This window comes from Scardinius erythrophthalmus (assembly GCF_964197995.2).
Source record: "Scardinius erythrophthalmus genome assembly, chromosome: 14".
Taxonomy (NCBI): Eukaryota; Metazoa; Chordata; class Actinopteri; order Cypriniformes; family Leuciscidae; genus Scardinius; species Scardinius erythrophthalmus.
The window spans coordinates 9,075,500-9,099,835 of record NC_138234.1 but is presented as its reverse complement, the minus strand read 5'-3'; the positions used below and the strand labels follow the sequence as shown (position 1 = coordinate 9,099,835).

Below are 24,336 nucleotides of genomic sequence, written 5' to 3'. Positions count from 1 at the left end.
TACTCATCCCCAAGTTGTTCCAAACCTGTATGAATTTCTCTCTTCTGCTGAACACAAAATAATATATTTAGAAGAATTTGGGTAACCAAACTGTTCCTGGTCCCCATTGACATCCATTCATAGTATTTATTTCCCCATACCATGGAAGCCTATGGGGGTCATCAACTGTCTGGTAATTCTTGTAGAGGTTAATTCATATTTTGCACACTAGAGAGCGCTAGTTTCACAGTGTAAGCAAATGTATCATGACTCTAATAACAGGGGCTCAGAGTTTAGCTGGTTAGCATAGCCTAGGCCCTGCTGTTAGATACGAGTCTTTCATGCAGGCAAAAAGCATTTTTGTTTGTTTTGTTTCCATTGATGTTTATTAAATGGTAGTATTTTTGGAGGCTTTTAATAGTGTAAAACAGATGAGTGTTTTTCACTGCCTGCTGAAGGAAGTTTTAATATAAAGTGATCAGTCACATGACATGATTCAGTGTCTGTCATGCTACACTGCTAGTGGTTGTAAAATAACATTTTTTAAACTATGATGATGCTATTGGAAAATGTTATTGCTTTTTAGTTAGCAACTCTCCCAAATGGATGAAAAAATAAATCATCACTTATGGATGATACACAACTTGCATTTTTTTAAATCATCAACTTATTTTTAAAACGATTGTGCATTTGTCATTACCAGATCAACATGACAATCTTCACTGAAAAGATGGGTGAACACAGGCGTGATAACAAGAGTAGTGGAAACTTATCAGAAATAATGAAGTGTTGCTTGAGCTGCAAATAACTTGCTGAAACAAACACTTCTTATCTGTAGGGTCACAGCATTAGTTTATAAGGTCATATGCTGTTGAATGTCAATCTTATATTTCACATACACAAAGGCTTTATGATACATTTTAATATGATGATACACAACTTGAAAAAAACTTTTACATTGCAATGCATTTTTTAATATTATTTTTTAATCTACTTATTTTTAAGATGATTGTGTAAAGCCCTATTCGGACGGGACTAGTTTAACATGGAGAGGTGGGGTAAAGTAATTATCACCAGAGCTTCTCAGTGATTTTAGTCCCATCCAAATGTGCCGTCTGTGGCAAAACTCAGGTGTTAACCATTTTATACATATAAATATAGGTTATTTGTGTTTGTGTGTGTTATATCAGGAAGCAACGTAATGCACACATGACGACAGAAAGATGACGGCGGTGTGTAAATCGAGTTACCCCTCACACTTCTGCTAGTTTACTGAGATATCTTATCCCGTGAGAATTGATGGCCATTATTATTACAGACGTCATGAGGTGAAATTACTCCATCTACCCTGGTAAAACTAATCCCGTCCGAATAGGGCTAACATGATATGTTCTTCACAGACATGATAGATGAACATAGGCGTGATAACAAGAATAGTGGAAACTTCTCAGAAATAATGAAGTGTTGCTTGAGCTGCAAAGAAACTTGCTGAAACTAACACTTCTTATCTGTAGGGTCACAGCACGAGTATAAGATCATGGATACAGAGAGATTCTTATGCTGCTGAATATCAATCTTATATTTCACATACACATAGTAGGCTTTATTATACATTTTAATATTACACATCACACAGTAAGATCTCACAGAGAATATATTTTTCTCAAATAGTTTGCATACTTTATTTTGAGGTAAGACTGTTTCTCAAAAAGAGGAAGTAAAACTGTGGAAGTTCTTCCCCACAAGATTATCAAGAACACACACTCACACTATTCACACCCAAGACATGCAAAGTTGCAAACGCTGACACATTAACCACAAACGTCCAGTAAAGACACGTTCTCTTGCTCATGCTCACAACAGATGAAACCACTTTTTTTTCCCCGATCTAAAACTGAGGCCTTCTGTGGTTTGAGTCTGTTGAATGCAATACTGTAAAATACACTAAAAACACCTGTTTGCTGCTGGTATGGGTCACAAAATTAAATGTGTACTGTTTTTCTGCGGATTTTATTGCTCAAGATTTATGTGATGTTTTAATTTGAACTCACACCATCAGAATAATGGCCATCATCATGTTAAATAAGGACATTTAATCTGCATGCATTGAGGAGAAAAATGTGCTAGAATATGAAACCAACAAACAAAACTAAAAAACATCCAACTAAAAATAAATACTTGTGAACAAATATCTGAGCCGTTCCATGTGAGCTTTAACATCAGAACCATAGAGATGGTGTAAAGTTTAGTTTTTATATTTAACTTTGTTAATTTTTTCAGAATTTGTCCTAAATTCAGTCCATGTACGGTAAATATCTGTTACATATAGATGAGTTATGGGATTGTGGAGAATTATTGAAGAGCTCTGATGACACTCTGGACACACCAACTAAAACTAAATGCTCAGAATCTGTACATAAACTCTTTTATCATAAAATCCAGCTAATGCCCCATGATGCTCAGCTTTCTCCATATGAAATTATGTTTGACCTTTTGACCAGCACTTTGGTTGTTATTAAATGTGCTATATAAATCAATAAAACTATACTAAAACTAAACCATGATATACAGTAACTGGAATATGCATTAACATGCAGGATCCCAGTAATCAAATCAATCAAAAATTATTCAAAAACATTTTTAATTACCGATATTTTCCTGAATATTAGATGCGTTTTTATCATCTGAAATGTGCTGTGAATTATTGCAAAGCTACTTAGTCCTATATTAAGTAATTAACAAAGTACCAATGTTAGTACAAAGCCATGTTTACATAAAGAATATATATTTACAATAAATAATAGTTTAGCAACTGAACGTTATATTGCAAATATTTTTCATTTGGGCTGAATGATAAAGTTAAGTGAGTCCATAAATTTGGATCAAGCCAGATTGGCTTTTGTATTGTGTTTTGTGACCTGGACCGCATCAGTGAATGGTAAGATATTTATTTTACTATATAAAATTATCCTGTCAGAACAATTGCACGATAACTTCCTTATTTATTTTCCATCTGAATCATATCAGTGATCTTTTGTGGGGTTTTACGCATGCGCAGTAAAGGTGAATTTAGCGTTTTCAGGCGTTTTTCAAAAGTTTCTCATCCACACTGAAACGCCTGAAAACGCTAGTGTGGACGGAGAGCATTTACAAACGAAAACGCCGTTTTCAAATGTATCCGGATTAATGTAGACATAGCCTTATTTTCCATGATTTTAGCACTGGTCTACACATAGAAGCCCTTGTCTTCCTAAAACCTCTCTTTCACGTCTATCCCTTTGTCTTTATTGTTTATTCTCTTTTTTTCGTTTTTTTTTTTTTTTTACTAATTTTTGCAGGGTATTTCTGAATTCTGTAAATTACGGTAAATATCAGTCAGCGCATTGTTTGCAAATTATGCATAGGCCTACTATTCTGTGTTTTACATAAATGTTTTATCTCATTCAACTTTAGCATAGTTTGTGCTTGTTAGGCAGGTCAAGATTTTTTTATAGCGAACAATTCGTATCTCGTTTTGTGAATGTGATCTCATTAGTCCTATCTGTTTGTGTTTACTTCACCCCAGAGACGGGTATCTACATTTTGTATGAATTATATTGTATGAATTTATACAAAATCGCCACCTTGTACAATAGTTGTGTTTTTTTTTTTTTTCTCTGTGAGATCGTGATATTGCACATTTCCCACACGCCGGTAACTCATTTTGCTTTAAATTGGTTTAGGCTTGAATGTTATGATAAATGTTTATAAACACCAATGTAATTTTCACTTGTTATGTAAAGTTTGTAAATGTTTTGTTTTATTTACCAGTATTTTACATTATTTCTGAAATAGGAATATTATATATAATAGTGAAATGTGAGTTATACACAGACTTATCTTTTTTTTTTTTTTTTTACACAATTTGACAAAATTCTGGCCACACAAACAAAACGTATTTTAAAGAAAAGTAATAAAAATTTTCAGAGTGACAGTCAGTGACGATGTTTACATGCACTTAAAATCATCTCTTTTGCCCTGAAACATGTAAACGTACACAGCACTTCTTTTGCATGTTGCAGTTTTGTCGCCATATCCGTCTTTCTAGTGTGCATGTAAACTGTACTGACTGTGATCACAACATCATTTGAGAGGAACTGCTTCAGCGTCTCGTGACGACACCTGCGTACACCACCTCATCCTCCTGTTGAAAAACACAAAGGCAGAAGATACAATCAGATACATGCTCAAGAGATGCTTACAATATTGTTGTTTTAAATTGCTGATTGAATTACATTTGAATAATATTTTAAACTTTAACTTATGAAGGAGTCCCTGTCTGTTACACCTGCAAACTGCTTTAAACTACACCGCAAATCACTCATATTCACAGTCACCATTTTTGTTTTTGTTTTTAACATTTATCCCTATATTTAATAGGCTATTCCTTTTTTCGGCAATCATATAATGGTCCAGTTTCACAGACAGGGCTTGGATCAAGCCAGGATTAGGCCTTAGTTCAATTATGGCATTTACGTATCCAAACAGCTTTCTGACATAATTAAATCTGTTACATCAAAGGAGCTTGTAATTCTGGGCGATATCAACCTTGACTGGAATGATAGCTCATCAAAATCTTTAAAAGCTATTGCAATGAAACTAATAATTAGTTGTAATAATAACTAATAATTAATACTGTATTAATTAATTAAGGATCCAACAAGAATTGTCAAAACACGCTGCTCCATTCTGGATTTTTTTCTCACAAATCAGCCTTCAAATTATGCAATGTCTGGTGTCATAGATGTGGCTATTTCAGATCATTCGCTCATCTATGCAGTTAGAACAATCTTAAAATCCAAAAAAACTCATGCCTCCCACTCTGTATTAAAAATACCAATTTCAAAACTGCCACAATTCAATGCTGATTTTAGTGCTACTAATTGGAGTGATGAGCTGTCATTAGAAGATCCAGAACAAATTCTAACACAATTTCATACTAAACTACATAAAATACAGAATAAATATACCACTGCCAGCAAGATTTGACCAAGAATAAGTAAATTACCTTGGATAAATTCTGATTGCTTAAATTGCTTAAATTGAAGGCCTCTTTTCTTAAATTGTATAGGTTAAATTGAACATCTGAGAGTAAAAATAATTTCATACAAATTAGAAATAAATGTACTTTGGAACTGAGTAAGGCTAAGGCGGTCTATTTCCAACAGCAGATTACCCAATCTGCTAATAACCCAAAGACATTGTGGCAGACGTTAAGGTCAAAATGAAAATGAGAAGAAAAATAATGTTAATATTAAAATTTTCCTACGGGGTACTCTTATCTCAGATTCAGAAAAGATTGCAAGTGCTTTTAATGATTATTTTGTATCATCTGTTAAAGAATTGGCTATGCATTTTGCCATTCCCTCTTTGTCCTCACCTGTTCTCGCTTCAACATCTGATCAGTTCTCATTTTCTGGGATCTCACAGAACGCGGTGATACAAATACACCTGCTAAAAAAATTCTCATGCCCGTGATATTATGGTTTAAATACCTTATTTTTAAAGACTCATGCTGATAGCCTCATACCTCTCTTTCTGCATTTAACCAATCTTTGTATCAGGCTTTCTATCTTTCCTACTAACTGGAAAACAGCACAAATTACTCCAATTTTTAAATCTGATGATCACACCCTTGTTTCAAATTACAGACCTATTGCAATACTTCCAGCAATGTCTAAGTTGCTGGAAAAAGTCTTGCATAACCAGCTAAGTTTTTACCTTGAAGCTAATAACTGGCTCAGTGAGTGTCAACATGGTTTTCGTGCTAAGAGATCAACCATGTCGGCGTTATTACTCTTCACTGAACAGTTATGTGACGCTCTTAACAAAGGTCACTTTACTGGAGCTATTTTTATTGATTTCCGTAAAGCCTTCGACACAGTGAACCACCAGATCTTGCTAAACAACTTCACTCATTTGAACTGTCTCCATCTGTGATAGAAATGCTCTCTTCTTATTTGACGAACAGGTTGCAGACAGTCAACATGAATCATGCCATATCCCAACCTTTAGTTTGTGACATGGGTGTTCCACAAGGCAGCATTCTTGGACCCTTACTTTTTCTTTTATACATCAATGATTTCCCTCGAGTGTGTAAACACTCAAAATGCTTACTGTACGCTGATGATACTGTGATTTTTCATAAATTCCAAACTATTATCTGATCTTCACCTCTTACATGATTGGTTGAAAAAGAACCATCTGACCATCAATGTAAAGAAAACAGAATGTCTTTCTTTTACTGATTTTATTACTTTTGCAAATCAAGATCTTGTCGTCACAAAGACCTACAACTACCTTGGTGTGCTACTTGATTCACACCTTACATATCGGGAACACATTTCTAAATTAACAAAAAAGTTGAATCAGAAACTCTGTGTTTAACAAGATTAGATCATATCTTTCCTTTTCGGTTTCTGAAACCTATCTACATGCTATTGTGTTCTCAACAATGTCATACTGTCTTCCAATCTGGTCTTTAACCACTAAAGACATTACTGAACCAATAGCACGACTATACTATCGAGCACTTAAGATCCACAGTAACCTTCCAAGGTGGTCTCATCATTGCAGTGCACTCACACGCACAAATGCTTTGACTTACCAGAACTACGTAAACAGTCATGCTATTGCATTTTATTTTCAGATTCAAAATAGCTCTTCACCAGCACTTAGGGTTCTTCTGCCGACACACAATGTGAGACCACTACGTTTCACTAGGTCAGTTTCAAAGGCACTCATTCCAGTTCCCCCATACAAAAGCAACTACGGTCAGAAATCCTTTTTCTATATTTATACTAAAATTTGGAATGACATTCCCCATCACATTCGAACATTATCATCCATCACATATTTCAAAAAGTCATATAAACTGTTTCTTCTTGATAGTCATACTTGCACACACTGATTGTTCCTAGTCTTGTTTTTCCGTATTTAATGTTTTATTTGTTTGTATCTGTCTAGTCAATAATAATGTCCTGTATAAATGTGCTGAAATTGTGATCATTGTTTTATGTTGCTGCAGAACAGGAACCTGCTGTAAACCAGTTTTTAAACTGAGTCAGGCCCGTTTATTGTAACTAAATTGTTGCTTTTAAATTTTCCTGTATAATAAATGAAATGAATGAAGTAGCTTTTATAAACTTGCCTTAGAAAAACATCACTGGTGTGCATCTTGAGACAAAACAATGGCACTGATATATTTTAATATGGATCAGTGCAAGTTGCCTTCAGTTTAAACAGCTCAAACATGCATTTTAGCCTGGAACTAGACTTAAGCCTTGTCTGTGAAACCAGAGGAACGTGTCTGGGATTTTATGCCGGCTGTTTAGAATTAGAACCAATCATATTCATAAATTAATCACTCTTTCTTTGCAATCAGTTAGCCAAACGAGTTAGCAGAATGGTTTGAATCGATTCGCGAATTCAGCCGTAGTGATGCATTAAAGGTGAAATACATTTCCACTTTTCACAAGATGTAATATAAATTAAATAAAATATAACCCCCCCAGATCATTTATTATAGCTTGTCAAAGCCTTTTTTGGGGTGTGACCGAAAACGCTCCGTTTTTATGTGTGTCACTTTTAATAAAAATGAGCTACTGTTGTGAGTGTCGATCCTTTACACGAGCTTCGGATACAATAACAAAACATTAGAATCATCTTACTTATCCAAAATCTCAGAAATACCCAGTAGGGGAGCGCGGGGCACAACGTAACACGGGGCTAGTTGTAACACGCTTGTTTTAAATACTTCCGCACATGCTTGGATGACGAAACTTTGTGTATTTACTAGTTGCCGTATCAACACTATATAGAAAAAAAAAATCCGCCAAAATTATTATTTTTTTGGAAGATATCCATAGACATTTATTAAACCATAGCAAAAGTAAATTTCTTAAGTTAATTTTTCATCTTTATTTTTTGTGTTTATTTAAAATAAGACAAATCTGATATTATTTTAATCTCCAAGATGTTATTTAACAGTTGAGATAGTTCTTTAATGCTTCGCTAACTAGCAGAAGACACTAGCAGGGTTTAAATCCCAGTTGTGCAGGCGGGGGCATGTTGTAACACTGCGTTACAATGTGCCCCTATTAGAAATATGCCATTATATTCTATAATTTTATTAATTTTATTGAGAAAAGGTGAGAAAAAGGTGAATAAAGACTGAGAGTCAATGTTCAGAAAATACTAATTATTTATTTGTTTTGAACTATGTTGTATAGCTGTGTTTTCATGTGTTCGTAGTCAAAACTCAAAAATGAGTTTATATTTAATTATTAAAAAATGCCATATGAAAAAGTTTTTAATTGTATTTTATTTAGAAAATATTTTAGTTTGTTTTGTATATATTTTTTTTATTAGATCAGATAACATTTTAAGCTGTCATATGGTATGTTACAATGTGCCCTACACATGTTACAATGTACCCCACCTATGGGGCATGTTGTCACATTTCACTTCCATTCTTTCGGGGTATATCAAGAAAAAAGTATATACTGTATTAATAAAACAAAAACACATAATTGTACTAGACATGTGGGAAATTAATGTGGGGAAAAATAAATTCTCTGAACCATAAGTAAATTTACACAAACTGACAAAGTCAAAAAGCGTTACTTTGTGCCCCGCTCTCCCCTAGCGAGTACACAGCCATCATTTTTTTAAACAACAGAGCCGTTTTAGTGGCTTTACTGTTAGCTGATAAACAAAGAGAGTCATAGTATAACTTTAAATAAAAACAAAAAAAAAGTCTAGAAGCTTTGCAGTTTTTCATTGTCAAACAGAAGTCTCCAAGCAACCGAATCCTGGTGTTGTCTGTGTACCGTTCAGAGAGGGTCCGTGTTTCACACAGCAGATTCCGAAAACGTTTACTGAGGTTTTAATATAATGTAGTGTCATTTTCGATCAATTTCATTTATTTAAAAGCGAATGTTTATCATGTGTTCATCAAATCTCGCTGCGTGCCGCCATGTTTGCGTGACGTCGCGCGCACTTGCATCTCTGCAACGAAAGTTATGGACTTCCGCATGAGTTGTAAATATGAGTGGCATTATATTGCACGTTTCTTAGCTGAAGTTGGAAAGTATCACTTTGTGAGTTGGGCAAATTAACATTAAATCTAAAAAATAATATTGCACAGATGTAATTTGCAATTAAAAAGTGCTAAAAACACATGCTAAATTCCCACAGACTTGGAACGAATGAGGGACCCAAGCAATATCATAGTTGATTTGATTTGATGTGAAGTGCAGAATTTGCATAAATCATTTGAAACGATTCTTACGTAAATCCATTAAGGGAAATATATGCAGATTTATGACCATTATACAGTGGATATCAATAAGTCGCCATTTAAAAAACAAGTATTTAGCCCTATATAAATTTAATAGGCTGTTTAGAATTAGAACCAATCTGATTTGTGAATTAATTGTTCTTTTGAGTCGGTTCTGTTCAATGAATTGGCCAAACGGGTTAGCAGAATGATTTGAATCAAATCACGATTCAGTCTGAATGATTCATTAAAGGGATAGTTCATCCAATGAAAATGCTGTCATCATTTACTCCAAACCTGTATGAATTTATTTCTTCTGCTGAACATAAAAGAAGATGTTTTGAAGAATGTCTGTAACCAAATCGTTTCCGGCCCCCATCAGCAGCATTTCCACTGTCGAGCCAGTGCGTGCCAGGGCTTTAAAAGGGCTGGGCCTTTAGCACCGAGCCCAAAACACACTGCATTTCCACTGTCGGGCCAGAAGCTCCACAGAGCTTTACTAAAACATGCCCGGAACACGCATCTCTGGAACAACGTCACACTAAACCATCATTTCACCAATGGAAGTTCTCTTACGAGAGGTTCTCTCGTATTGCGTAAGTTGCTTACGCATCGGGAAAGTCTTCTTTCTTCGAGATCTGAAGCCAAAAATTATCCTTAATTTTGTATTCATTGTCAACGCAGTGCGGAAGCCGGCAGACCATGGCAGGCTGTATGAGCGTGCTCATTGGCTGCTCAGTGGCAACTGCTTAAGCCTACCAGTGAGCCCTGAGTGACGTCACATCCAATGAGACACACCTCTCCACACACCTCTAACCGTCAAGATGGGTGTGGCCAGTGTGTATATAATCAGGGCTCACAGGGCTGAAATTCTGATTTTCTTGTCTTCAGCGAAGCTCTTCGCATCGCTGGATCTTGAGAGCCGCCGCCGTTGAAACCAGCGACCAGCAAGCCTAGGACAGCGCCTGAAGAAGCCGGCCGCCTTCGCCGCCTTCAGCCATCCGTGCCTGCTACGCTATCCGGCGACATATCCTTTTATTACTGCTGTGTGTGCTCGCCCTGCGACACACACTATCTCTCACTGTTCTAAAAGAGCACGAGGCGTTTTTGTCAAAACATCTCGTTTTTTTCCTGCGGCTCGTGCCGCGCCCCGCTCAGCAACGGAGACCGCCACCTCATCTGCGCTCTCTGCCTGGGCCGCGAGCACGCCGCCACCGCACTCTCTACGGGCGGCTGCCCCGAGTGCGAAGAACTTTCAATGTCGACCCTGCGGGCTCGACTTGAAGTTTTCGACCTCAGTCCCCTCTAAGTTCAGGCGACTGGAATTGTTCATATTGCAGTATACGAGCCTGTTATACATGCACGCACGCCTGCAAGCGTGGCTCAGTGGCAGAATCTTAGGCTTTTGCGCCAGAGACCCGGGTTCGATCCCGGCTCTCGCGGCAGATAAAAATTTATGCTGTTCGCTTCTCCAAGCTCGCGGCCAGTTTTTATTACATACAGAAAGCGAACCCGCACTCCCCCTTGTTGGGCCGCGCAGATTGCGCCGTTCACAAGGGATGACAGAGCGGACGGTCACAAGCAACGTTCAGCGCGCGCGCCTCACTCACCGGCGAAAGAGGAGAGAGAGTGTTTTCGTGCCGCTGTGGCCGGACAAACCGCCAATTCGCAAACATTTCTCAGTCCCCTCTTAAGTTCAGGCGGCTGGAAATATTACTATTGCAGTAAACGAGCCTGTTTTTAATACACGCACGACTGCAAACAAACATGAGGTCGTACTCTTATATGCTCGCGCTAACCGAAGGCTAATGTGTTCTCCCCTGTAGCCCAGTGGCAGAATTATCGGCTGTAACGCCAGAGACCCGTGTTCGAGCCCAGCTCTCGCGGCAGATACAATTTTTTACTGTTCGCTTCTCCGAGCTCGCGGCCAGCTTTTCTTATATACAGAAAGCGAACCCGCCTCTCGCACCACATGGTGCTCGATTATTTATGAGCGTCTATACACGAGGGAAGAAAAGACGGTTAAGTCCCGCTGCGGCTGGACCACCGTCAAAGCTTCACGCTCTGTCAGTCCCCGTTGCCACGGCTACTGCAGATGTTTACCTCGCAGCCAACGAACTGGTATATCTACCCGCTCGCCTGCGCGCAACCACCGTTCTCACGGCGACCCAGAGAAATCTCAAATGAGCATAATGTCCGGTTGCACGGCTCACGCCGTATATGTGTTTCAAATGCAGTGAATGTGCCCACGTTTCCGTGTTCACCCCTGCACACAAGCACTATAAATCCCGTGTCTCTCACAGAGCCCACTCTCATAAAGTAGGCAGAAGCCGCTCGAGTGTTAAAAGTAGGTCATGTGTCCACCTCACCGTGCCCACACCTACTCACTGCCCGCTCTGTCACACGGCCTCTCACGACCGGTCATGTTTTAAATGTAAATCCTGTGCCCGCCCTCGAGCGCTCACACATACTAATGAACATTTCGCCCCCGACGCCGCCCTTGCGCGTCGCGCCTCACACTATATGTTCCCTGTCCAAAGCCACCGGGACACTGTGTGTAAAACGGCCAGCTGTGGCCGGTGCGCGGTGATCAGAGCCCGGAGGCCATTCTGCCCCTGGCTGCACACGCAAGAGCGTGGGAAGCTCTTCCAGGCGCATCAGAATGGGTGCTAAGCACAGTAAAACTAGGCTATACTCTGCAGTTCGCTCGCCGCCCCCCGCGCTTTCGGGCGTGTACCGAGACGAGAGTGAATGGGGAAGTAGCACATCTACTTCGAGCAGAAATAGCCACACTTCTGTGCAAAGGGGCTATAGAACCGTTTCCCCCTTCTATGAGCGAGTCGGGCTTTTACAGCCGATATTTCCTCGTTCCCAAGAAGGACGGAGCTCTCAGACCGATTTTGGATCTGAGATATTTGAACAAAGCTCTTATGAGAAGACCATCCAAAATGCTCACAACCAGGCAGATCCTCGCGCAAATTCGCCCGAGGGACTGGTTCATCTCTCTCGATCTAAAGGACGCATACTTTCAGATCCAGATAATACTCCGTCACAGGCCATTCTTGAGATTCTCCTTCGATGGTCAGGTATATCAATACACCGTCCTGCCGTTCGGCCTGTCTTTGGCACCCCGTACATTCACGAAGTGCATGGACACGGCTCTCGCTCCCCTGAGAGGTCAGGGGATGCGAATTTTGAACTATCCGGATGATTGGCTGATTCTAGCACAGTCAGAGGCCGAACTCATCGCCCACAGAACAGTGCTTCTCAGCCACCTGGAAAGCCTGGGGCTCACGGTCAACTGGACTAAGAGCTCATTAGTGCCCTGTCAATCAACCTCTTTCCTGGGTTTGGATCTGGACACTGTGGCAATGACGGCCCGCCTATCGCCACGGCGCGCGCGCTGCGTTCAACGCCTGGTTGCGTCCTTCCAACCGGGCAGCACCGGTGGAGCCGGTGGATCGATCTGGCATCCCCATCCGGAGCGATGGTCTCTGCATGCATGGATAATCAACGGATACCCGTTGACCTGCCAGAAGGGGTTGTGAACACGATCACACAGTCTAAAGCTCCCTCCACAAGACGGCTCTATGCGTCTAAATGGTCTGTGTTCTCTAAATGGTGCGCTACTAAGAGCTTCGATCCAAGGGTCTCGCCGCCTCGAAACAGAGCCTGTCCAGGTGGATAGTGGACGTGATTGCAGCATCTTACGCCTCCAAACACCTGCAGTGCCCTTTGGGTATCAGAGCCCACTCCACTAGAGGCATGGCCTCTTCATGGGCCTGGTCCAGCAGAATTTCTATTCACGATATTTGTATGGTAGCGGGCTGGGCCTCCTCATCGACATTCGTGAGGTTTTATAACCTGGAAGTTCCTGCCTTGCAGGCTAAACTATTATCAGTATAAGTGGCATGTATGCTCTGCCCAGTCGATTATGCGCAGACTACGTTCACATACTGGTGATATTTCTGGTATGGCACCAAGGGAAGGAGTATTTTGTGCTCAGACCGGCTGTGCTGCTCTGTTCCTTTATTCCCCGTTACGCGCTTGTGTACTGGTGCTGGCCCGTGCCGTTGGCTGCCCGCCCTACACTCTGTCGCGCTGGGATTATTCTCCCCACAAATAGACTGTGAAACCGCTCTATTTCTTTCCCTAATATGTGCTTATGTACTGTGTGGGCCCGCGCTGCTGGCCGCACTATTTACATTGATATGTATAGACCGGCTGTGCCGCTCTATCTATCTACGAAGAAAAGTGCTTTGTACATGTGTTGGCCCGTTTCTCCGACCGGCCACCTGTTTTCAGCGTTATGTTTTCCCCGGTCTCCCTGGGATTCATGTGCTGGATGCTCGGTGCGCACGGCGTTGACAAGGGGTTCCCGATGCGTAAGCAACTTACGCAATACAAGAGAACCTCTCGTAAGAGAACATACTCGGTTACCTAATGTAACCTCGGTTCTCTCTAGAAGAGGGAACGAGTATTGCGTAACCTGCCGTGACACGCCACGAACTTTTGCGCTTCAGACTACGAAAACCAGAATTTCAGCCTGTGAGCCCTGATTATATACACACTGGCAAAAACCCATCTTGACGGTTAGAGGGATGTGGAGGGCGCAAAGCGCCCTCATTGGATGTGACGTCACTCAGGGCTCACTGGTAGGCTTAAGCAGTTGCCACTGAGCAGCCAATGAGCACGCTCATACAGCCTGCCATGGTCTGCCGGCTGCCGCACTGCGTTGACAATGAATACAAAATTAAGGATAATTTTTGGCTTCAGATCTCGAAGAAAGAAGACTTTCCCGATGCGTAAGCAACTTACGCAATACTCGTTCCCTCTTCTAGAGAGAACTGAGGTTACATTAGGTAACCGAGTACGTTTTATCAGAAAACTAATCAGAAAGAAATCACTGGAAACAGCAAGATCGCAAAACAAAAAGTGACCGTTTGCTGGCATTTACTTGCAATATTTAAATCCCAAGAATCAATGTTTTACCACAGGTTTACTATAAAAAATGATACATTTATCATAATGAATTAATTTTTTTCAAAATTGCACATTAGTCACACAGATAGGTCTCTTTAAAAAAAGATAGAGGACAGACTTAGCCTACTTATTCAGTCACGTGTTTCTGTTTATTTGGTAGTTACAGGACATATTTATATCACATTTAGAAATAATGATTATTTCTACAAATATGCCACCAAAATTACGACCTGATGAGCTTTAGCAGTCTCTCCCAGTAGGCTACAGTTATATTTTCAGTTCGAGAAACAGGAAGCTCCTGAAAAAATGTGATATTAAAAAAATTGAAAAAAATTAATTCATTATGTGAGTATAGAGACCATAAGTCTGAGTGGACATCCATGACATGCGGAGTCCCTCAAGGCTCAATTCTTGCGCCACTCCTGTTCAACCTGTATATGCTCCCAATGAGCCAAATAATGAGAAAGAACCAAATTGCTTACCACAGCTATGCAGACGACACACAGCTCTACTTAGCCCTATCGCCTAACGATTATAGCCCCATTGACTCCCTGTGCCAATGCATTGATGAAGTCAACAGTTGGATGTGTCAAAACTTTCTTCAGTTAAACAAAGACAAAACTGAAGTCATTGCGTTTGGAAACAAAGATGAAGTTCTCAAGGTGAACGCATACCTTCACTCTAGGGGTCAAACAACCAAAAATCAAGTCAGGAATCTTGGTGTGACACTAGAGTCAGACCTTAGTTTCAGTAGTCATGTCAAAGCAATAACTAAATCAGCATACTATCATCTGAAAAATATTGCAAGAATTAGATGCTTTGTTTCCAGACAAGACTTAGAGAAACTTGTGCATGCTTTCATCACCAGCAGGGTGGATTACTGTAATGGACTCCTCACTGGCCTTCCCAAAAAGACCATAAGACAGTTGCAGCTCATACAGAACGCTGCCGCCAGGATTCTGAGCAGAACCAGAAAATATGAACATATCACACCAGTCCTCAGGTCTTTACACTGGCTCCCAGTTAAATTTAGGATTGATTTTAAAGTATTATTACTGGTATATAAATCATTCAATGGCCTAGGACCTCAATACATTGCAGATATGCTCACTGAATATAAACCCAACAGATCACTCAGATCATTAGGATCATATCAGCTTGAAATACCAAGGGTTCACTCTAAGCATGGTGAGTCCGCTTTTAGCTATTATGCCAGCCGCAGCTGGAACCAGCTTCCAGAGGAGATCAGACGTGCTCCTACTGTAGTCACATTCAAATCCAGACTCAAAACACATCTGTTTAACTATGCATTTACTAAATGAGCACTGTGCCAATGTTCGTCCGACTGTTTGTACTGTATTTTATTTTTTATTTTTCTAAACTGTTTTAATTATTCTTATTTCTTTTTATTATTTTAATTTCTTCTATGTAAAGCACTTTGAATTGCCATTGTGTATGAAATGTGCTATATAAATAAACTTGCCTTGCCTTGCCTTGCCTATTAACATAAATAAAAACATGATTGTGTTAGCCTTTATGATTTGTCTGTTTTCTTCAAGCGTTCATATTTACCATGTTTACTATGGAAACGGTTACAGACGGAAGACATTATACAACTAGGCTACTAGTTGACTCAAAACTGAAAAGACAGCGTTTTATCGTGAGATCCCCTATTATATGGGCGGGTTGAAGACATGCGGAACTAGCTCCTACTACTGGCTGTAGTCTCTAGTCTCTGGCCAAAAAAAGCCTCTGATGACGCAAAATGACGATTTTTGTCATCTGAGTTTTTTTTTCAGAAACATAATACAGAAATCTCTCATCTCAGGGGTACATGAGGGAGGGAAAGCACGGTCATTCAAAGCTTAATGCTAATCGGTGAAGTATCCCTTTAAGACCAGGTTTCAGTTGTTCAATGGCGCAGTCTATATCAGTTGCCTCAAAATAGCAACTCCCCAACAGTGCGCCTGAACACACCTCGTGTTCAGACCAGGACACCCATGGGCGCACAAATGGGCGCAAATGCATTTGCTATTTAAACAGCGTGGCGCAGGACATGAAAATGAAAACTGCTTCGGGAAACTAGCAAAACATACTCGGCTGTATGATGGGGCCCTTAGTGCAACTGAAGGGATGCCGCTTTTGCATAGTTTGTGCTTGCCGTTTAATAGCCTAATCATTTGAAATGTTGCAATCTGGCTCCAGTAGTAATGAAAAGATTTATCTTGAACTGTCACGGAAACTTAGACTAGAAATTTAGACGCACCCTAGCGGCAGCAAAATTTATTTTGCAGCCAGGGTAGTCTAGCAACTCTCCATTGACTTTCGTGCTGGAAAAACCTAAATTGGGTCAGGCCAATCACGTTGTGTATAGAATAGGCGGGGCAGGCTTAACATAATGACGACAGAGTTGCGACGGTTCCCTGCTACTTGAAAACAAAGAATGGCTGCTGCTGCTGGCGAACAGTCTTTCAAATCGGCTTTGGCCTCGACTCTGCAGGACTTGGAGTTAAGCTTTTCTTTGAGAAAAGGGAAAAGAATGGAACTTAAGTCATTCTTAAAAAAGGAAGATGTGTTCGTAGTTTTGCCGGCAAGATTCAAAAGTTGAATCTATCAACTAACGTTAGCTCCGCTGTTGGGAAAACGCTCAGGTTGGTTGAAGCGCTGTCCTGTTGCGTGCAGAGGGAATTTGAAAGACAGCCGTTTATCCCGCCCCTCGGATTGAGCCGTGTCTATGGTGAGTTGCCAGACCTAACATCTTGATGTGGGTCTGGCTTGCCAGGGTAATGGAAACTATGTATAAACTGTAATTAAAAAATGTAATCAATTAAAGGGTAACTCAACCCCTGGGGTCAGAGCTTTATTAGAAAAATGCTGGAAAAGTGGGCTGAGCCCAGCGGAGATAGAGGGAACGATTGACATCTCTATCTTTTCATACAAATAACATAAACAGAGAATATTTGTTTTTGTTTTGAATTAGATAATTTAATAGCAGAGACTTGTTTATGCAAATATATTGCTTATGTCTGTGTGACTAGTATTTGCTGAGTTTTGTTTAAGTTTAGAGACGTGCTCCAGAAAAAAAGTTCACGGAGATGTAGAGGCAGAAATCACACCCTGTTTATTTTCTTTATTTTACAAAAGCAGAATATTTTGTTTCGACTGTAAGTAGACGCATACAAAAGTAGTCATTTAACAGTGTATTTATTTATTTTTTTCATATTTCTTAAAGGGGTGGTATAATGCCCTTTTCACAAGATGTAAAATAATTTGTTGATGTCTCCAGAGTGTGTATGTGAAGTTTTAGCTCAAAATACCCCACAAATGTTTTTTTATAGCATATTAAAATCAAGCAAAAACGCACCATTTTTGTGTGTGTTCCTTTAAATGCAAATGAGTTTCTGCTCCCTGCACAGAGGGCGGAGCTTCAACATCTCGTTTTAGCAGCTTGGATTATCTCTACCAGACATACACTGAAAATTTTTGCACTGAAAAACGTTTAGCCTTTTATATTCAAACCGGAGTGACAACTCAAGAAGAAGTGACAACATTTCTGAATGGTTAGTTGATGAATTTATGTAGTTTATGTGTAGTTATCTTCTATTCATTGATTAGCATATTCTGTCTTGATAATCTTTAAATCGTGTTCCGGGGGCGGGGTTTATGTAAATTCTAGGGTTGGTGATGTCACTAACCCGGGAGGAATGTCATGTAGTCCCTACCAGCCGTTTGCTCTAGTCCTTAAAAAGTAATTTCTTTAAAAGAAAATATCTCCCTTTGCTTTGAACTTTGAGCATAGTAACTTTGTAGATGTTGTTTATGCTCAAACAGCAACATTACACACTAACTAAAGTTAGAAAAATGAAATCATAATCAACCATCCCTTTAAGTATAGAGTATTTTAAGTCTAATTTGCTGCTATGTGACACTGACAAAATCCAGCAAAACGCGCCGGCGCGTTTGTCGACCCCAGAGTCGACCCCAACTTTAGCCTAATTGGAAGGAACACAAATTGTGTTAAAAAATATATGCTCACTTTTATATGCTCATATAAAAATATATGCTCACTTGCTTTTCTGCTCAAACTGTGTGGAGAAGCCCATTTTACCTAGACTACACAAAATGATCTAAATAACTATATAAATGCTATGCTAGCTAGATAGTTAATGTACGCTATCCTGATCGTTTATACGCAGTACTCGCAATTTCAACTCCTGTCTCGCTACAGTGGTTTTGATGGAACAAGATGCTTTTATTCCAGTGGTGAGCTGGTACCTGCTTATGTCACGCGGTACCACAACTTCCAATAGGAAAATTCAACTGCAGTAGCCACCGTTCAACCTGAAGTGGGCAGCACTCAGACGTTTTTACACCATATATTGTAGAATTAAAGGTAGGGTAGGTAGGATTTTTATAAAAAACTTTTTTTCAAATTTGTTTAAACTGTCTTTATATACCAATACATAATTAAAATGTAAGTGCTCTGAAAAAGAGAGTATAAAAATCGAGTGACTGTAGACCTTTTAATCTGCAATAAACACAGCTCATTATTTCCATTCGGGACGAAACAATTGATTGGTTTGGGCGACTGTCACTCACTCTCGCAACCATGGCTACCACCCCTGTTGCTAGATCTGCCCATATGCGCGCGCACCCGTTTGATTTGAGGAGTGCAAGAGAGGCGAGGAACCTACGAAGAGTAAAATTATGGCAGAGAAAGAGCATTCAAAATTCAAAGCACCTGCATATTCAGTCAGCGAAGGCAAACAAGGCAAAAACTACTTCCTCTGACCCTGGTTGCCCGCACTCTTGAACGACCTCCTCTGCTTCGCCCTCGACCCCGGACTAGGGCTGTCGCGATAACCGCAATATCGCAGTACCGCGCAACTGACAAGCCAACCGCAGAGGAATTCAAGTTACCGCAGCAACCGCGATATTCGCGTGTTTTCTTTTTCATAAGGCTATTCCCTCCTTGTTTTGAACTTCGTGCATGTGTATTGAACGTTAAATAAGTTAATAATGATAATAAGACGCGGCGATCGTGTTTTTATCATGGTGATTTGTACAGAGGCTTCGTGGATTTGCACTTAAGCCTAAACAGACAGTGAATGAGAGAGATCGACTGAGCGCGTGCGATTACCTGCGTCTGTCTTTGAGGTCAAGTTATATTCGTGAAAAGGTTGCCGTGTGGCCAAGGAAAGTTAAATATATGTCCTGTCATCCTTTTAACGTTTAAAATAAAGGGTATTTACCATGGATTTACCGAGGAACTCGCGGTCGCGGCCACGGGAAACAAAACTCAGTGAGTCACGCATTGAATCAATGCCATTTGTCTCTATTAAGTGAAGCTGAAGCGTTACCCATGCGACGCATTGCTGGTCAGCTGAGCCTTGAAAAGTGGAGCTCAAAGTTAAAAATAATTAACCTTGTTTCATTACTATCTTTTAATGAATCAGTCAGCGTTTTTGAATGTGTTGTTGAATGAATGGTTTATGACTCACTCAAAGACAGTCCGTTGCCATAACAACTGCGCGCTGAGTGACAGGCTTTCAATGTGGAGAGACGCGGTTTTGTTTCGGTTTATTGGTTACTTAAAATGTACTCGTTTTTGTGCATGCTGACCACATCGTGACACTTATTTATATAGCAACAAATAAATATAAATAATTCAAAATAAATTAATAAATGCGGTAAAACCGCATATCGCGCTATTGAGCCACTCAAAATTACCGCAAGGGAAAATCCTTCACCGCGACAGCCCTACCCCGGACCTGTCCTCGAAATGACGATGCGGGACTTGTCTCCGGAGTGTAGTCTTCATTAGAGTCAGCAATGTTTTCATCATGGAAACTCTTACATGCAAAACACCGTATATGTTATGAATCTTACACGAAATTCTAGCCTGGCAAGCCAGACTACATCAAGATGTTTAGTCTGGCAACTCACCATAGACACGCTCACTCCGAGGGGCGGGATAAACGGCTGTCTTTCAAATTCCCTCTGCACGCAATAGGACAGCGCTTCAACCAACCAGAGCGTTTTCCCAACAGCGGAGCTAGTTGATAGATTCATTCAACTTTTGCCATATCTGGCCGGCAGAACGACGAACACATCTTCCTTTTTTAAAGAATGACTTAAGTGCCGTTCTTTGCTCTTTTCTCAAAGAAAAACTTAACTCCATGTCCTCCAGAGTCACGGACAAAGCCGATTCGAAAGACTGTTCAATCTCCAGCAGCCGTCATTCTCATAGACAGTAAAAGAAATGGACACAGCGACCCCATTGGAACTCAATTGAGACAAGTGAAGCCCATTTTCAGCGATTTCTTAGCACTTCCTTTCCTGACGCGCAGACTCAAACCGAGCAAAGTGTTACACGGACCACGTGAGCAACCCGTCTGTCTTCTAGTAGCTGTGCCAAGAGAAATCTGAATCATTCCCTTCCGAAACTTGCAGAGACGGAGAGTGTGAGTAGGCGGTGTCCATGAGCTGGAGCAGGAGCAACTTTTGCTAGGTATTCTGATTAATTATATTGTCATTTTGCCTCGACGTCCTCCCGATTGCCCGCGAGCTTCTCCTCCTGTCCATACGGTAATCTCTCTACTGTGCGACAGAGAGTCGCGTGGGTATGACGCAATCGTTAGCCTACTTTTACTAAAACTGCTTCTACAGGGCCATAACATAAGCTACAAGGTAATGGAGCATTTTATACATTGTCGTGTTTCTTTAGAAATAAATAATGGACCAATGGAGTCTTTAAACGCCTCAGATGTAAAGTTATTCGCTGTCAAAGTGACGCCAAAATGAATGGGAGTCAATGGGATGCTAACTGCAGGTGAAGTTCTGCTACAAGATGTCGGCACCCGGCCGACTTCAACTTCCGGTCGACTTCCTTCCCGCTTGGTCATTCTTTGTTTTCAAGTCGCAGGCAGGTAGGCCTAACCGTCGCAACTCTGTCGTCATATGTTAAGCCCGCCCCGCCTACTCTATAAGCGACGTGATTGGCCTGACCCAATTTAGGTTTTTGCAGCTAGAAGGTCTATTGAGAGTGTCTAGACCCACCTGGCTGCAAAATACATTTTGCTGCCGCTAGGGTGCGTCTAGATTTCTAGGCTAACGAAATTCACCTTCATCACAGTGTAACTGATGGTAATGGAAAAACGTGTATCAATGCAACCTGTTTTTCAACGCGCGTTCATGTGTTTTGGGGGCGTGGCTTTGGAAGGAGCTCAGAAGGGAGGGGGTGGAGTGAATTAAATAATTAGCTGTGTTTACAACAGTCGTGAGAGGTCTACAGACACTCGATTTTTATACTCTCTTTTTTAGAGTACTTACATTTTAATTATGTATTGGTATATAAAGACAGTTTAAACAAATTTGGAATGTTTTTTTTTTTTAGAAAAATCGTACCTACCCTGCCTTTAATACAGTTTATACCCAAATGTAAAAAAAAAATTATTCAAATCAACGAACAGCAATAATAAAGCCCCATTCTTACAGATCATTAACTGAAATAAGTTGTTTTAGGGTTTAGTTACCCTATAAAAAGCATTGCTTACCCTATTCTTTCATGTCCGAATACATTATTCTTGTCCTACATTTCATAATAAACCAATGTCCTATTTAAGGGTATAGGGGGCGAATTTGGACATTTTTTTTCCCATACTATGAGGCCTATGGGGGCCATCATCTGTTTGGCTACCCATATCCATATTCACACAGGTTTGGAACAACACAAGTATGAGTATGAAGACAGAATTTCCATTTATTGGGTGAACTATCCCTTTAATGTCTGACTCCATGAATCGTTTAGAGCAGCTTTTCACTTGTAACGTGAAAGTGAATCTTTCCAGACAGTCTTTTGAAACCAAACAAATGTCTTGTCTGTCAGTGATGAATAAGGATTTATTAAGCTGAACTTATTTGTGAATGGCTCTTTACTGCAGATAAAATTATTACCTGAACATTTTAAAAAAATATACACAAAATGTATAGTATTTTGGTAAGATTTTTTTATTAATTTTCCTAAAGTTAGATTCAAATTATCATTGATTTGCTGCTCCACTATGAGATGTATTTATATTGCCCTATCTGTTAACAGTAGAGCTATTCTTGTAGAGGTAAACTCTTGTTTTGCACACTTGAGCGCTTGTCTATGACTCTTTAATAATAACAGGGGCTCAGAGTTTAGCTGGTTAGCATAGCCTTGTTAGGCCCTGCGGTTAGATACTGTAATAATACCATTTTGTAGGCAAACATCATCTTTCCATTGATGGTTATTAAATGGTAGTAAAGTATTTTTGGATGCTTTTAATAGTGTAAAATTTATGTGTGTTTTTTCCACTGACTGCTGAAGGAAGTTTTAATATAGATCTATCAGTGAGTCACATGACATTATGATTCAGGCGGTTGCCGTCTGTCATGCTACACTGCTAGTGGTTCAGAAAAAGTTTGCTACTGGAAAAGCATCACTGTTTAAAACAATGAAACAATTTTACTTTTTTTATTTACTTATTTTTAAAATGATTGTTTCTTTGACATTAACAGATCAACATAAGATGTGTGAACCTAAGCGTGATAACAAGAATAGTGGAAACTTCTCAGAAATAATGAAGTGTTGCTTAAGCTGCAAATAACTAACTGAAACTAACACTTCTGATCTGTAAGGTCACAGATCATGATATATATATAGAGTCACAGCAGGAGTTTATGGGGTCATGGATATATAGAGAGATGCAAATGCTGCTGAATACATACACATAGTAAATTATATTAATATTTCACAGTTTCACAGAGTATATTTAGAATAAACATTTTACATTCCTTGCTTTTTCGTTGTTGTAGTAAACGTTATGTTTTGCATAAAGAGGAAGTAAAATTGTGGAAGTTCTTCAACCCCACAAGATTCACAAGAACACACACTCACACTATCCACGCCTCAAAACATGCAAACACTGATACACATTAACCACAAACGTCCAGTACAGACACATTCTCATGCTCATGCTCTCAACAGATGAAACCACTTTTCTTTCCTGATCTAAAACTGAGGCCTTCTGTGGTTTGAGTCTGTTGAAGGCAACACTGTAAAAATACACCAAAAACATCTGTTTGCTGCTAATATTTATAACATTTCTGCAGTTTCATGGTTATCAATCATTGACTTTGGATTTCCTGAACATGTAAAACATGAAAAAAAATACCCTACTTAAAATAAATAGCTACTTGTGAACAAATATCTGAGCCGTTACCGTGTGAGCTTTAACATCAGTCCCAGTAGGGCATCTTGTAAATTGTAGGTTTTTACCATGTTATCTATGTAACTTTGCACTCTCCCCCAAATTTTGTGTTAAATTCAGTTAATGTATGATATATGTCTGGTAAATGTGGATGAGTTGTGGGATTGTTGAGAATCCACACAAGAGAAAATCTTGAATAAAGTCCCATGGGGCTCAACTATATCTTTGTAATGCTTTGTGCTTTTAACCTTTAATATAACTGAAACACACATTACCATGCAGGATCACAATAATCAGAAAAGGTACAAAAATAAAAATAAAATAAAAACTAACAAACACAACACAAACAAAACCTTTTTGAGGAAAAGTAACATTGATGTTCAGAGTTTACATGCACTTAGGAAATTGGTTTATTGCAGCGTTATGAAACACAGTGTAAGGGTCATGCTCTTAATGCTCGTAACCTTCATACCATGGCCGATATCATTAATCAGCTTTAACCAAACCTTTGTGTTACTTTAGTTGTCTCTCACACACATGCACCTTTCAGAAAACAGTAAGAACGCATGCAAGCATGAACACTGATTTTGAATCTTAAACATCTTTGTTGCAGTAATCTTTCTAGTGTACATAAAACCTTTTTGATAAGAACATCAATAATGAGAAAAAAGCCTCACAGAGAATGTAATTAACGTCTGGTGATGACACCTGCGTATATCACCTCATCCTCCTGTTTAAAAGAAAGAAAACACAAATACAGAACATACAAAGAGAACATTTATCAATATTCATAGAATGCAATGGTAGGTTTAGTAAAAA

At 39.6% G+C, this 24,336-nt stretch overlaps 3 protein-coding genes across 11 annotated transcripts in view; 2 read left to right on the top strand and 1 right to left on the bottom strand.

The window, feature by feature from the left end:
- Positions 1–24,336, top strand: part of LOC308701935 (uncharacterized protein) — a 166,878-nt gene that overhangs the window by 11,476 nt on the left and 131,066 nt on the right. The window lies entirely within an intron of this gene.
- The window catches only part of LOC308701960 (uncharacterized protein), a 92,407-nt gene that overhangs the window by 1,357 nt on the left and 66,714 nt on the right, over positions 1–24,336 (top strand). The window lies entirely within an intron of this gene.
- The window catches only part of LOC308701953 (uncharacterized protein), a 116,914-nt gene continuing 94,214 nt past the window's right edge, over positions 1,637–24,336 (bottom strand). For 4 of the 9 annotated variants that reach the window (XR_014031538.1, XM_081384445.1, XM_081384442.1 and 1 more), the window contains one exon: positions 1,637–4,162. Coding sequence is in view for 7 of the 9 variants with exons in the window: in XM_081384445.1 (XP_081240571.1) it covers positions 4,121–4,162 (42 nt within the window). In the remaining 2 variants the exon portion in view is untranslated. Of the gene's footprint in view, positions 4,163–21,676; positions 24,248–24,336 lie in introns of those variants that run through there. The other 5 variants (XR_014031539.1, XM_081384443.1, XM_081384448.1 and 2 more) reach the window with 2 other exon arrangements.